Consider the following 15,460-nt stretch of genomic DNA (forward strand, 5'->3'; position numbering starts at 1 on the left):
ATTCCCAAAATATATTTTCAATAGCCCCATATAAAACCCAGTCTCTCTCTCTCTCTCTCTCTCTCTCTCTCTCTCTCTCTCTCTCTCTCCTTATTTCCCCCATTTCGTCACTCAGTCCTAATTGAAAAACCTGCGTCCCCCTTCGCGTCGCCGACGCCGATGCCGTCGTCGTGAGCTCGCCGTTGCCTTGATCTCGACCTCGTCGTCGCCAGTTGTGAATGCAGATTGAGTGTGGGAGCCAGCACTTGGCTTCGTTGCGTGTGACTAGCAGGCAAAAGAAAGCCCACCCGATTCACCCTTATATAAATGATAATGTGAAGTCTTCCTAGGGTTGTGTGAAAGGGGTTTTTTGTTTTGAGCGGAGGCAGAGGATTTGTTTTGTGAGTTGCGGCTGCGGGAGTTAGGCTTGTTGCGGCTGCAGGTGAAGAACACAGAAGAGATTTTGGCGGCTATTTATAGAGAAGAAGCAAAGTCCTTTTTGTAGTTGTTCTTTGATTTGTGCACCCCTTTTGAGAGAATATTTGTGTGAGGGATCTGAGAGTTTGTGAGAGGGTTTTATTTGTGAGATTGTAAACCCCAATTGTATCTCTCCCTCTAATAGTAGATCCCCCCTTCCTTGCCTCGTGGACGTAGGCTATTTGCCGAACCACGTAAAAATTTGTGTTCTTGTCGTGATTTATAATAGCTTGTAGGTTCCCTCGACGCGCAGTCCTAGAGCTGACGAGAGGAAGAGCTGATATCTCACTTTGATGAGATATCTGGCTTTTAGTTATTGTTTCCTTTGAGAAACGAGAATTTTATTATGATCTAATCTCTTGTTGTGCACCTTGCGCACCGGAGGTGCTGCCGAAATTTCCGTTGAGCACAACAAGTGGTATCAGAGCTCCGGGTTAGACTTGGGAGCTTGTTTGAAGGATTCGCTGAAGGATTCCTATTTGAAGATTAGATCGACAACATGGGAGAAACAAGCACATCGGGATCGTCTCTTTCGAAGGCGATACAAAGTCTGAGCATCAATAATACAAAGATTGATGTTCCGAAGTTCGACGGCAAGATCAATTTTGATTTGTGGAGGTGTCAAGTGATGGACGCCTTGGATGCACAAAATTTGGAGGAGACTCTTGAGTTACAAGAGAAACCCGCTGATATGGAGGACAAGGTTTGGAAGAAAATGAATAGTAGGGCTTGTGGAGTTATTCGGTCATGCTTGACGTCGGATCTTATTTATGACGTAATGAACGTCATGCTTGACGTCGGATCTTATTTATGACGTAATGAACGAGACTTCGGCGAAACGGTTGTGGGAAACACTCAATGAGAAGTATTTTACAAAGAGCATTGAGAATCGGCTTCACTTGAAGAAGAGGTTTTACCAATTCAAGATGAAAATGGGAGTTTCCATTCGGGAGCATGTTAACAACTTCACGAAGCTAATTTCGGATATGGCCAATGTAGATATCATGGTTGAGGATGAAGACAAGGCGATGCTATTATTGTGTTCGTTGCCGGAAGATGATTTTGGAACGTTTGTTCTCACTATGATAAATGGCAGAACTACGGTTAGCTATAAGGAGGTGACCTCAGCTTTGGTGAATTATGAGTTGAGGAAGAGTGATGGCGAACCCTCCGAGAAGGCATCGGGAGATGCATTAGCAGTTCGAGGCCGTGGTCCAAACCGTCGTCCAGGTGCTCGCTCAAGATCGAAGTCAAGAGGTGGCCATAGAAATATTGGTAGGAATCAATGTCGCTTTTGCAAAGAAGAAGGACATTGGAAGAACGACTGCCCAAAGTTGAAAGATAAATCCGGGAAGAATAAAGGGAAAGCTGTATAAGCTTCAGAAGTGAATGTTGTCAAGGCTAGTGATGACAATTCAGATACAGATTCTTCAGGCTATTCTTGCTCTGCATTACCGTCAGTTTGTTACGCTGACTCTACGGAGTGGATGATGGATTCTGGTGCTACATACTATATTTGCCCTAGGAGGGATTGATTCTCCAGCTTTGAAGAGTTGGAAAGAGGGGATGTCGTGCTCATGGGTAATGATCACATATGCCCTATTGGTGGTATTGGTACAGTACGGATCCGGATGTGTGATGGGATAACTCGGGAGCTGAAGGAAGTGAGATTCGTTCCTCAATTGACGAAGAATATCATTTCGCTTGGAACTTTAGAGGCAGCTGGCTATAAGGTGATCTTGGAGAATGCGACTCTGAAGGTCACAAAAGGGTCCATAGTGGTGATGCGAGGTGTCAGGGAAAACAACATTTACTACTTGAAGGGCAAGACAGTAACAGGGGGTCTGGCAGCTTCGATTACCACAGAGGAAGATACTACCAGTTTATGGCATATGAGATTGGGACACACTGGTGATAAGTCCCTGCAGGTATTGGTGAAGCAGGGGCTATTGAAGGGTGCGAAGATATGCAAGATGGAGCTGTGTGAACATTGCATACTTAGGAAGAAGACGAGTGAAATTCAGCACCGCTATTCAGAATACCCAAGGTATTTTGGACTACATTCACACAGACGTTTGGGGCCCTTCCAAGCACACATCACTTGGTGGGGCCAACTATTTTGTCACTTTCATTGATGACTATTCCAGGAGAAATTAGGTATACCCGATGAAGCATAAAATCAGGTCCTGGATATTTTTGTGGAGTGGAAAAAGAAAGTGGAGCTGCAGACAGGTAGAAAGGTGAAGACTCTACGTTCAGATAACGGTGAAGAGTATAAGAGTGATCCGTTTCTACAGTTTTGTCGGGATCACAGCATTAGACGACACTTCACAGTACGTGAGACACCGCAACAGAACAGGGTGGCTGAGAGATTGAACCGTACCTTGCTGGAGAAGGTGCGATGTATGATGACGCAGAGTGGATTGTCAAGATCCTTTTGGGTCGAAGCATTGGTTTATGCGAGCCATCTCATGAATAGGTTGCCGTGCACTGCGATACAGGGGAAGACTCCGTTGGAGCGTTGGTCTGGTTTGGTAGCTACGTGCACTGCGATACAGGGGAAGACTCCGTTGGAGCGTTGGTCTGGTTTGGTAGCTAGTGACTATGAGTTACTTCGGATATTTGAGTGTCCAGCTTATTACCATGTCAGTGATGGTAAATTGAATCCGAGGGTGAGGAAAGCAGTCTTTGTGGGATTTAGAGATGGAGTTAAAGGCTTCAAGTTATGGGATCCACAGGATAAGAAGATAGTTATTAGCAGGGATGTCACATTTGACGAGGTGTACATGATGAAGCCTCAAGTTCCTCAGCAGGTGGAGGAAGATCAGACAGTTGGGATATCGCAGCAGGTGGAGGATGATGTGACTTCACCAACTTCAGATAGCATTGTATCCATTAAGGCTCCTATAGAGGTGACACTGGGAGGAGATGAGATGACAACCGGGCATTTAGAGGATATAGTGGATGTTGGGACTCAGGAACAGGGTCATGTTCAGGAGTCCATTGTAGCTAATAGACCAAGAAGAAACATTCGTCGGCCAGCTAGATATAACGATGTCATGGTTGCATATGCTTTATCAGCAGAAGTCGTTGATGATTTGGTTCCTTCTACATTCAAGGAAGCAGAGTCAAGCTCTATTTCGATTAGGTGGAGGGAAGCTATGGAGGAGGAGATGCAGTCTCTTCATAAGAACGACACTTGGGAACTTGCAAAGCTACCGAAGGGTAAGAAGGCTATTGGATGCAAGTGGGTGTATGCAAAGAAAGAGGGATCTTCTATTGGGGAAATTAGATTCAAAGCCAGATTGGTTGCCAAGGGATATGCACAGCTAGAGGGCGTTGATTACAACGAGGTATTTTCACCTGTTGTGAAGCATTCGTCGATTCGTATTTTATTAGCATTGGTGGCACAGCTGGATTTGGATTTGGTCTAGATGGATGTGAAAACAGCCTTTCTACATGGAGATTTAGAAGATGAGATCTACATGACACAACCTATGGGGTTCAAAGCTGCAGGAAAGGAAGAATTGGTATGCGAGCTAAAAAAGTCTCTTTACGGATTGAAGCAATCGTCGTGACAATGGTACAAGAGATTCGACGGTTTTATGATTGGCCGAGGGTACACGAGGAGCCCATATGACCAGTGTGTTTACATGCACAAGCTACAGAATGGTGAGTATATCTATTTGCTATTATATGTTGACGATATGCTCATAGCTTCCAGGAATACTTCAGCTATTAGAAAGTTGAAAAATGAGTTGTCATCGGAATTTGAGATGAAGGATCTTGGAGAAGCAAAGAAGATGTTAAGTATGGAGATCGAGAGAGACAGGGAGAAGGGGAGGTTGAAGTTGACACAGAGAAGTTACTTGCAGAAGATGCTGAAGAAATTCAGTTATGATGGCAATGCCAAGGCAGTGAGTACTCCATTAGCTCCCCACTTTAAGCTATCAGCTAAGATATCACCTGTTTCAGTTGAGGATCGGGAATACATGTCCAATGTTTCATATGCCAATGCTGTGGGTAGCTTGATGTATGCGATGGTGTGTACAAGGCCAGATTTGTCACAGGCCGTGAGCATGGTATCCAGGTACATGCACGACCCCGGGAAGGGTCATTGGGAGGCCGTGAAGTGGATTCTATGGTATATCAAAGGTACCGTGGATGTTGGTTTGGTATTTCAGAAGAATGAGAAGACAAGGCAGGATTGTATTGGTTACGTGGATTCTGATTATGCGGGGGATCTGGACAAGCGCCGGTCTACTAGCGGATATGTGTTTACACTAGCAGGAGCACCGGTGTGTTGGAGATGCACACTTCAGTCTACAGTTGCTCTCTCCACTACGGAGGTAGAATATATGGCGTTGACTGAAGCTGTGAAGGAGGCTTTGTGGTTGCAGGGATTATTGGAGAACTTAGGGATTGCACAGGAGACCCTTCGGGTATATTATGATAGCATGTCGACTATCTATTTGGCGAAGAACCAGGTTTATCATGCACGCACGAAGCATATCGATGTCAGATTCCATTTTGTTCGTGACGTTTTGGATGAAGGAGACGTCATGTTGGAGAAGATCCACACGAAGGACAACCCTGCAGATATGTTGACCAAAGTTGTTTCAGGTGTCAAGTTTGGTCATTGTTTGGAACTTTTGAACATTCTTCGGTGTTGAGGCCTTTCAAGGCTATTGGATGAACTACGGACGGCTTGATTCCTTGGACAAGAGGATACGTAGGCAGTCTTTATGATGCAGCCGGTTTGGTGAGTTGATTTTGATGGGGTGAGATTGTTTGGACTCTCGTTCAGGTTCCCGACTTGTTGTCGAACAAGTGGGACTTTTGGATGCTTTGGTGTCGGCTCAGTTTTGAAAGAAACTTCACCAAGGTGGAGAATTGTGAATGCGGATTGAGTGTGGGGGCCAGCACTTGGCTTCGTTGCGTGTGACTAGCAGGCAAAAGAAAGCCTACCCGATTCACCCTTATATAAATGATAATGTGAAGTCTTCCTAGGGTTATGTGAAAGGGGTTTTTTTAGCGGAGGCAGAGGATTTGTTTGGTGAGTTGCGGCTGCGGGAGTTAGGCTTGTTGCGGCTGCAGGTGAAGAACACAGAAGAGATTTTGGCGGCTATTTATAGAGAAGAAGCAAAGTCTTTTTTGTAGTTGTTCTTTGATTTGTGCACCCCTTTTGAGAGAATATTTGTGTGAGGGGATCTGAAAGTTTGTGAGAGGGTTTTATTTGTGAGATTGTAAACCCCAATTGTATCTCTCCCTCTAATAGTAGATCTCCCCCTCCTTGCCCCGTGGACGTAGGCTATTTGCCGAACCACGTAAAAATTTGTGTTCTTGTCGTGATTTGTAATAGCTTGTAGGTTCCCTTGACGTGCAGTCCTAGAGCTGACGAGAGGAAGAGCTGATATCTCACTTTGATGAGATATCTAGCTTTTAGTTCTTGTTTCCTTTGAGAAACGAGAATTTCATTGTGATCTAATCTCTTGTTGTGCACCTTACGCACCGGAGGTGCTGCCGAAATTTCCGCTGCGCACAACACCAGTCACCGTCGCAGTGACCACGCCGTCGAAGCTTACTGATCCTTTGAAAATTGGTGGGCTGTTGAACGGGTTGGAAATTATGAGGATGAATAACCCCTTTTGGCAATCTTGATGGTGAATCTTCGGTGGTTTTTGCTTTGGAGAATCAGAGAGCAGGAAGCTTTGTAGGAATTAGCCATTATAGCAAACAAAAACATAGCCTTTAACCCAAGTTTGCAACTACCTATTACATTCTTTATTATTCTTTGCATGTTGAGAGTTGTTTATATACTTAAAATTGTTCCTAATGATGCTTGTTTAAGCTGTTGAGCCTCCGAGACGAGTAATGACCTAGCTAGAAAAGGAAAAAACAAGAAAGAAGAAAGAAGAGGGAAAAGTGTATTTAAGTTAAAATTATTCTGTAATATGTGTATCTGAAATATGTGTGAGTATGTTTTGTAACATTTCTCAGCTTTTGAGTGAGTATGTTTTGTAACATTTCTCAGCTTTTGACTAAGTTTGTGACTGTGAATGTATCTGAAATATGTGTGAGGATGTTTTGTAACATATATGTGAGGATGTTCTGTAACATATCTCAATTTGTGCAATTAGTTGTGACTGTGAATGTATCTCAAATTGGTCATTGTTAAAATTTATTACATATCTCAATTTGTGACTGTGAATGTAGTGGTGAGTTTGTAGCATATTTCAGCTTGTGACTGTGTTTGTGATTGAAAATGTAGCGTGTTAAGTGTAGAGGATGTTTTGTAACATATCTATGTTTGTGATTAAAAGTGTAGCGGGTTATCCTGTAAGTGTAGCGGGTTATCCTGTAAGTGTAGTGTGTTACACTGTAAGTGTAGTGGGTTATCTTGTGAGTGTAGCGAGTAAAACTGCAAGTGTAGCGGGTTATCCTGTAAGTGTAGCGTGTTACACTGTAAGTATAGCGTGTTACACTACAAGTGTAGCGGGTTATCCTATAAGTGTAGTGGGTTAGCTTGTAAGTGTAGCGGGTTATATTATAAGTGTAGCGGGTTACATTGTAAGTGTAGTGGGTTATCCTGTAAGTGTAACATGTTACACTGCAAGTGTAGCGGGTTACACTGCAAGTGTAGCATGTTACACTGCAAGTATAACGGGTTATTCTGTAAGTGTAGTGGGTTACACTGCAAGTATAACGAGTAACCTGCTACACTTGCAGTGTAACCCGCTATACTTACAGTGTAACCCGCTACACTTATAGTGTAACCCGCTACACTTACATGATAACCTGCTACACTTGTAGTGTAACACGCTACACTTACAGTGTAACCCGCTACACTTGCAGTGTAGCGGGTTACGCTATATTTTCAATCACAAACACAGTCACAAGCTAAAATATGCTACAAACTCACCACTACATTCACAGTCACAATTTGAGATATGTAACAAATTTTAACAATGACCAATTTGAGATACATTTACAGTCACAACTAATTGCACAAATTGAGATATGTTACAAAACATCCTCACATATATGTTACTAAACATCCTCACACGTATTTAAGATACATTCACAGTCACAAACTTAGTCAAAAGCTGAGAAATGTTACAAAACATACTCACACATATTTCAGATACACATATTACAGAACAATTTTAACTTAAATCCAATTTTCCCTCTTCTTTCTTCTTTCTTATTTTTTCCTTTTCTAGCTAGGTCATTACTCGCCTCGGAGGCTCAACGGCTTAAACAAGCATCATTAGGAACAATTTTAAGTATAGAAACAACTCTCAACATGCAAAGAATAATAAAGAATGTAATAGATAGTTGCAAACTTGGGTTAAAGGCTTTGTTTTTTTTTATTATAATAGCTAATTCCTACAAAGCTTCCTGCTCTCTGATTCTCCAAAGCAAAAACCACCAAAGATTCACCATCAAGACTGCCAAAAGGGGTTATTCATCCTCATAGTTTCCAACCCGTTCAACAGCCCACCAATCTTCGAAGGATCAGTAAGCTTCGACGGCATGGTCACTGCGACGATGACAGGCGACGGTGAGGTCGAGATCAAGGCGACGGCGAGCTCACGGCGTGGTCACTGCGACGGCGACGGGCCACGGGCCACGAAGACTCCGACGGCGAGCTTACGACGACGGCGTCGGCGTCGGTGACGGGAAGGGGGACTCAAGTTTTTCAATTAGGGTTAAGAGATGAAATGAGGATAATAAGGAGAGATCGAGGAACTGAGTTTTATATGGGGCTATTGAAAGGATATTTTGGGAATTTTACAATGTTTCTGTATAAATACATGTGTTCAGTCTACTGTATTTTGAAAGTTGGGTTTAAAGATAAATACAAAAAAAAAAAAATTAGGTGTAAAGATACAACAAATAGTCATTAGGTTTATAGATAAAGTGAAGTAAACAAATGGGGTTAGAAATAAAAAAGCCCTAAAAAGAAAAATGCAATTCACCGTGAAATCCAATCTTAGGCTGAAGTTTTGGTAGCCCAAGTGGGCATTAGGATAAACGTGTCATGCTTTAGTTTGTGGGATGATGGCGTTAAGAAACAATTTCTCGTTCTTAAGAAACATTGGCCCGCTTATTTAGGAGGGACCCAAAGCGAGCGCGAAGCCGGACCATTGGGTCGTTGATAATCTTTTTTAGAGATTAATTAGAATCTTTGTTATTTTAATAATATTTTATGTAATATCTATCTTTAGGAAAGATTTTTTTAGGATTTGATTTATGATTTTTAAGATCTCTGGGATTTTATTTTGTTAAAAATTTTATCTTTATTCCTCTTTTATTAGGATTTGATTTAAGTTTCTCTCTATAAGTAAACTTGTAATTCTTCATGACAAATAGACATTGATGAATACACTTATGATTTATAAGAATTCTCTATCGAATAGATGTTGATGAATTAAAAAAAATTGATTTATGAGAATTCTTTATTGAGCACATGATGTGTATTTTGGTATGTGATTTGTCACTTTGGAATTCTTTGGCATGTGATTTATCCTTGGGGTGAGACCGGTAGGCATGAAGCCTAGTTATTATCTAAACTCGATCTTTTATCTCCTTTCAATTATTCTCCTCAATCAATCTTTGAAAAATAATTCCTCATTAAGAAAAAAAGGGAAAAAATCTAATACCCCAAAAATGAATTTACTCTTCATGGATGAATGGTAATACTCATTGCTACTCACATGTGAACAATAGCAAAAATTATTATTCGTTGTGAATTACAATATTATTCCGCCTAGGCGTCGACGGTTTCTTGCCGGCAGATTGAAGCTCTTCACCCATGTGATCCCCCTTGGTGAGAAGCCTAATTATTATCTAAATCCTATTTTCACTTTCAATTATTCTTCTCAATCAATCTCTTCTAAGAATCCTTCATCAAGAAAAACTAAAAGAGGAAAAAAAACTAATGCCTCAAAAATGGATTTATTATTCACTGATAAATAGAAACACATGTAACGACAATTACTATTCATTATGGATTTTAACATTATTCTACCAAGCTGTTGACGATTTCTCGTCTTTAGATCAAAGCCTTTCGCCCTCCCCCATTAGAGCGCCTTTAATTACAGTCGTCCAGAATTTTGTTATGCATATCATAATTTTAACTCATGAAGGAGTGTTCAATCTGTTAAAGTATTGTTAGAATATAAAGTTATAACTCTCAATCCTCACCGTATGCTCACCATATGCTGTGTCGACTTTACAAGTAATTTTGCACAAAACATCCAATAGTTGATGAATATTTTGTGAATTTCAACCGAGCTATAAAGTAAGTTTTAAGCAATTAATGCTGCAGAAGTTTTAAGCAATTTATGCTGCGGCCTTTTGCTAGTCACGTTCTCAAAGAGTTAAAATTCACAAAATTCAATTATAAACACACAAATTAATGAACAATCATGCAATTGATACCTTCAATAACTTTGCAATTTCAGCACTTGCTAATTAAACGAGGTTAGACAAAGTAAAATCCAACATCAGAAATCACGAAGAATCAAGATACATTTGCCGCATTAATTTTATGCTGTCGTTGGTTTAGCTTCAACGTCCTTCTCCTCTGCAGGCTTCTCCACAACGAGCTCGGCAACGTTCTCCTTGTTCTCCTTAGCAACTTCTTCGGTTTTGGCGGCAACTTCCCCCTTTGGCGCTTCCTTGGTTTCCTCGGGAGCTACATTGTTCTCCTCTTCAACTTTTGGCTCTGGTGTTGCTTTTTCCTCGGCCTTGGGCTTCTCTTCCTTTGGTTCAGAAAGGTCGACTAGAGGTGCCTCCTCTACCTTCTCTTCGCTCTTCTCCTCCTCTTTGCTCTCGCTCGACTCTATTGCGTTCTGCAGGAAAAATAATGCGATACATATCGCCAAATATGGTAATTAGTATCGTCTTGGTGCATGTACAAACTACAACCGACCAGCAGTAAACGGCTGATCGACAAAGACAGAGTATTGCAGAGACGAACATTTTCATCTTTATCGCAGACGGTGCAAACATACATTTTTTTTCATAATACAGAGGGAAGTTTTGTCTATATGGCACATGAATTCCAGAAAGTTTCGCCTGTTTTTTTTTCTTAATATACTTTCAGTTGTATTTCTTCGCACTTACAAAGTTTTTTTTAAGGTACGTAGTACATTCTGTCAAACAAACATTAGAATGTCCCTTGAAGGATTCTTATGTGGTCATCGTCATTTATATATATAACCAAGGATATTATCATCTTTTTACCAAAATGAACAGGGTCTACTAAATTTAATGCAGAAGGAAGGCGCATCGCAAACAGATATTGAAGATGGAAACAATGTAAATACTGTCACAATCATTCTTTGTCAGATATATTTATCACAATGGTTATGCAGCTTAAACTCATCATCTACAAAAACTTACCTCGACGGTGGCAGTGGGTTCCCCTGTCGTCAACTCGGAGGCAACAACGGGGGTTTCTTCGGCCACAGGGCGCTCAGCGGGGGCATCACCTTCCAGGACCTCGGGTCTGCTAGCACAAGCACCCATGGTTTCCTGGTGGAGCGAGAGGAGGAAGAAGAAGTTGGATTTGTTAAGGAGAGGAGGTTATTTTGAACTCAAGAACTTGGAGGAACTACGAGGTGAATGTTATGAAGCAAGGCCAAATTTATAGGAGTTAGGGGTTGGGAAACGAGGGACGGGATCAGTTTGTGAGAATGCGCAAAGTGTGGAGAAAATGTCTAAATTTAGAGAGAGTTCGCGGTGGAGAATTTGATTTAGATTGCTGGTTTTGCTGAAAGGGAGGATGCATGATTGTAGACCATCAAATGTAAATGTTTGTTGAATGAATTGATGGATAAGAAGAGCTCTTCTCTTCTGAGGCTAATTGAGATTACAAACTAGTTGTTTATCATCAGTAAACTTTTGTTCGTTTAACATTTAACTTTCCTGGAATCTAACAGAGTTATTTCCCTGTTATCGATACATTTTCTATAGAATGTGCATGCTCAACACCAAACAATGATCTCCTTAAAGGCCATGAAATACTATGGAATCTCTCTACAACACATTGGCATCTCATGACACTCGTATGATGAGTATAAATAACAGGGAAATAACTTCAATTTGAAATCATAAGTTAAAATCGCTAATTGTAAAGTTTAGGAATAATAAGTGAATGTCCCCCTACCATACAAGAGATGCAACTACAATTAAATCTTTATTTTATGCAGAAATTTATTAAGTATATGTGACAATGGGAAAGATCCGAGGAGATCTAATAATGTCAATTTTGTTCAAAAATTTATACTGCTTTTATATTGCTTCGACCTTATTTCATTTCGCTCCTAATTATAGTTTGGAATTTAATTTCGATTTGACAAATATTTTTTTGGTAAATTTATAATGGTGAATATAAAGCAAAAGTTAACCCTCGTCAAACCCTAACTCTCTTAATAACACTCTTTATGAGCTAACTTATGACCTAGCTTATAGCTGGTTAATTAGTATAGCTAACATGAAGGTCGCCCATACTGAATAGTCGTATGACTTTATCAAAATGTACCACAATATTTTTAAGTTATTAGGATTTATTTAAAATGCAAATCAAGTAATTAATATCATTAGCTAGAAGATCATGAGAAGAAGGTTAAAAAATTAAAAAATGATAATAATATAATTTATATTTTGAGAGAAATGAGTATGCTTGGTATCAAGTACAAGTTTTTATGTTTGTTAGTGAGGTGACATATTCTCCTCCACTCATTAAAATCGGCGTCCACATTCACATAGGTTGATGAGTGGTTGGAAAATTAGAATGAGTGGATGAGAATATGACATCTCACTGTCAAACACAAAATTTGTGTCTGGTACCAAACATACCCATTTTCTCTTATATTTTATTTAGAATTATATGTTCAAGACCAAAATTGTGATAGTTTTAATAATTTAACATTAAAAAAGATAATGGGATGGTAAAAGAAGTATCTCCATCCACCACAACTGAGAACATCTGATTGCTTGATTCTATAGAAACTGAGTGAAATGAATCTAAACGTAATACAAATTTAATAAAAATCTAATATAATCTGCTACAGGTATCAAAATGAAATGAAATTGAAACTTTGAGATTTTAAAGTGCTAAAAAATACTTTAGAGTATCGAAGTGATAAAAAGAGTAACTTTGTGGTACCAAAGTAAAAATACGCCCCCATATTGTTAATATTAATTTATTAAAATAAAATCCCTATATAATTAACTGTTCATAATTATTGAATGATTTGAAAAAAGTGGTTTTTTATATTAGTCCCTTAAAATCTTTTATATTTTGAAATTTGTCCCTTTGATCATGGAAATTGCTATTAGGTCACCTAAATATTAAGCTATTTCAATAATAGTCCCTCAAATAATTGAAATTGCCATTAGGTTCGTAAATCTTAACTTATTTTGAAATTAGCTTCTCAAACCAAGAGTGGAAAGGAAAATAGAAAGAAATTAGTCACCCAAAATCATTGAAATTACAACTAGATCCCCAAGTTCTCATAAGTAGTTCCAAACTAATCTCTCTCCTTCCTACTACTATTCTTGACTGAAGGGGCTAATTTCATAATGACTTCAGATTTTGGGGACGTGATAGCAATTTCAGTGATTGAAGAGACTAACTTTAAGATAAGTTGGAGATCTAATAGCAAGCTTGATGATTTAAGCGACTTATTTCAAAACATGAAAAGATTTAAGGTACTAGTTTCAGAAAAACCCCGTGAAAATTAAGGTAATGGATAACTTAAGGGGATGTTTGGCTAATACTTATCATACTTCCTTTAAAAGTACGAGTTTGGAAAAAGTTTTTCATGGTAAATATTATCCTTCATTATTTTGAATATTTCATTTAAACCTTAATCTATCTTAATCCTAAATATATCCTATACTAATCTCGTATGATTACGTGACTTCCTATAGCTAACGTACTATAATATATGAAGTATTACAAAAAAGAAGACCAAAAAGTTTCATACTATAATACATGAAGTATTATGAAAAAAACCCAAAATTTTTTGAAAATTGCACAGAACACCCTCAAAAGTTCAAAATAATAAACATCCTGAATTTAAAAAAAATTCAATTAACGAAAATGAAATCTAGAAATTAACAATAGCCATAAGAATTTAAAATTTATAATTAACACAACAACAATAATAACATACCCTCTATCCCAAATGTTTAGGATTGACTATATGAATTCTATTCTTCCAGTCCATTCTATTATGGGTCATCTCCTCTATAAAGCTAACCATAATCATATCCTTTTTAATTGCCTCCAACGAAGTCCTTCTAGGTCTACCTCTGGATCTCTTTACTTTATTAGCTATAATATTATTACTTTTTCTAACTGGTGCACTAAGGTCTATGTTGTACATGACCATACCACCTTAATCGATTCTCTCTCATTTTATCCTCAATAGGAGCAACCTCTAATTTTTACGGATATATTCATTTCTTATCATATCTTTTAGTGGATACCAACAAGACCATCTCAACATTCTCATTTCTTCTGAAAAATTTATAATTAACGCCCTAAATTTAAATTTTGTAATTAACACCCTTAATATTTCAAAAACTATAGAAAAACCTCAAAAGTTTAAATTATAAAAAACACACTAAAATTTTAAAACTTGAAAACATCATAGATGAAACCAATGGGTTTATCAGGCACCTAAAAATTTAAAATTTGTAAAACTTAACCTCAAAGCTACAAAAATTACAAAAAACTCCCTCAAAAATTAATTTCAAAACTTACAAAATACATATCAATATTACCCTTAACTATTTAAATATTTTATTTAAATCTTAATCTATCCTAATCCTTATTATATTCTATCTTAATCACAAGTTAACTATCTATAGCTCAAAAATGTTTATAAAAATAAGATTAATAAAATATATGAAATAGCTCCACGGTATTAGTTTGATAAGGTAAAGAAATCATAGGTAGATAACATACTATAATATATGAAGTATTATAGAAAACCTAAAAAATTCAAATATTGCACAAAACAATCTCAAAAGTTCATAATTACACAAAACACACTTACTTTTCAAAACTTAAGACAACAAATATGAAATTGAAAATTAACATCAACCCCCTACGAATTTAAATTTGTAATTAATACTCTTAATATTTTAAAATTTGTAGAAACACTCTTAAAAGTTTAAATTATAAAAAAGCACCTTGAAATTCTAAAATTTCAAAACTTAAAAATATTATAGATGAATCCAAGAGATAACCATCAGACACCTGAAAATTTAAAATTTATTAAAAATAACCTCAAAGTTATAAAAATTATGAAAGTTAAAATTCAAAACTTATAACCATCATACATCAAACCAAGAAATTATAGTAGATCGCTAAAATTTTGAATTCTGCAAAAAACAATTCAAAGTTTCAATAACTATAAAAGAAACTTTTAAAATTTCAAGGCTGCAAGAAATATCCTTTAAAAAATTAGCACTAACACATAAAATATGGAAATTACGAGTACACAACTTAAAATTTTTAATTTAAAAAAAACTTTAAAGTTTTAAAAATTGTAAAACATAGCCTCAAAAGTACAAAATCACAACAAAAAAGTGGATGAAATAGTAAAACTTGGTAAAGAAAAGAGTACTTACTTGATATTCTTTTATTAAGATTTATAGATTTAATTTTTAATTTAAGGTTTACTATCCCTTTTCAGCATCTAAAAATAGTCTAAGTTGATATTGGTAAAAAAACTAGCTATAAGAATAGATTAAAACATCCAGTTAAGGTATAATAATTTGAAAAATAAATTGATAAATTAAAAGTTAATGTCATTGTATAAATTAAAGTAACTGTATATAATGTTACTAATAAGTTAGAGTAGCAAACATATATTAGTGATATTAGTTGATAAAAGACTAAATAAAATAAAATAAATTAAAAACTATAATATAATAGCTTAGCATTAATTGATTATCTTAATCTCTGATGTTAATA

At 37.5% G+C, this 15,460-nt stretch overlaps 1 protein-coding gene across 1 annotated transcript; it reads right to left on the reverse strand.

Moving 5' to 3' along the window:
* On the reverse strand, positions 9,878-11,082 carry LOC109842503 (neurofilament heavy polypeptide-like). The gene is made up of 2 exons (XM_020411373.1): positions 10,870-11,082; positions 9,878-10,316 (listed from the first exon to the last, which is right to left on the reverse strand). Exons 1-2 carry the CDS (start codon positions 10,993-10,995, stop codon positions 10,011-10,013), a joined length of 432 nt encoding a protein of 143 aa, XP_020266962.1. The 5' UTR covers positions 10,996-11,082; the 3' UTR covers positions 9,878-10,010.

Source organism: Asparagus officinalis, chromosome 1 (genome assembly GCF_001876935.1).
Source record: "Asparagus officinalis chromosome 1, Aspof.V1, whole genome shotgun sequence".
Taxonomy (NCBI): domain Eukaryota; kingdom Viridiplantae; phylum Streptophyta; class Magnoliopsida; order Asparagales; family Asparagaceae; genus Asparagus; species Asparagus officinalis.

Bases quoted from the DNA above. Each gene is read 5' to 3' on its own strand.
- LOC109842503 (XM_020411373.1), bottom strand. From the start codon at position 10,995: ATGGGTGCTTGTGCTAGCAGACCCGAGGTCCTGGAAGGTGATGCCCCC. The intron at 10,317-10,869 runs GTAAGTTTTTGT...TTTTTCCTGCAG, and splicing joins AACCCACTGCCACCGTCGAG to AACGCAATAGAGTCGAGCGA.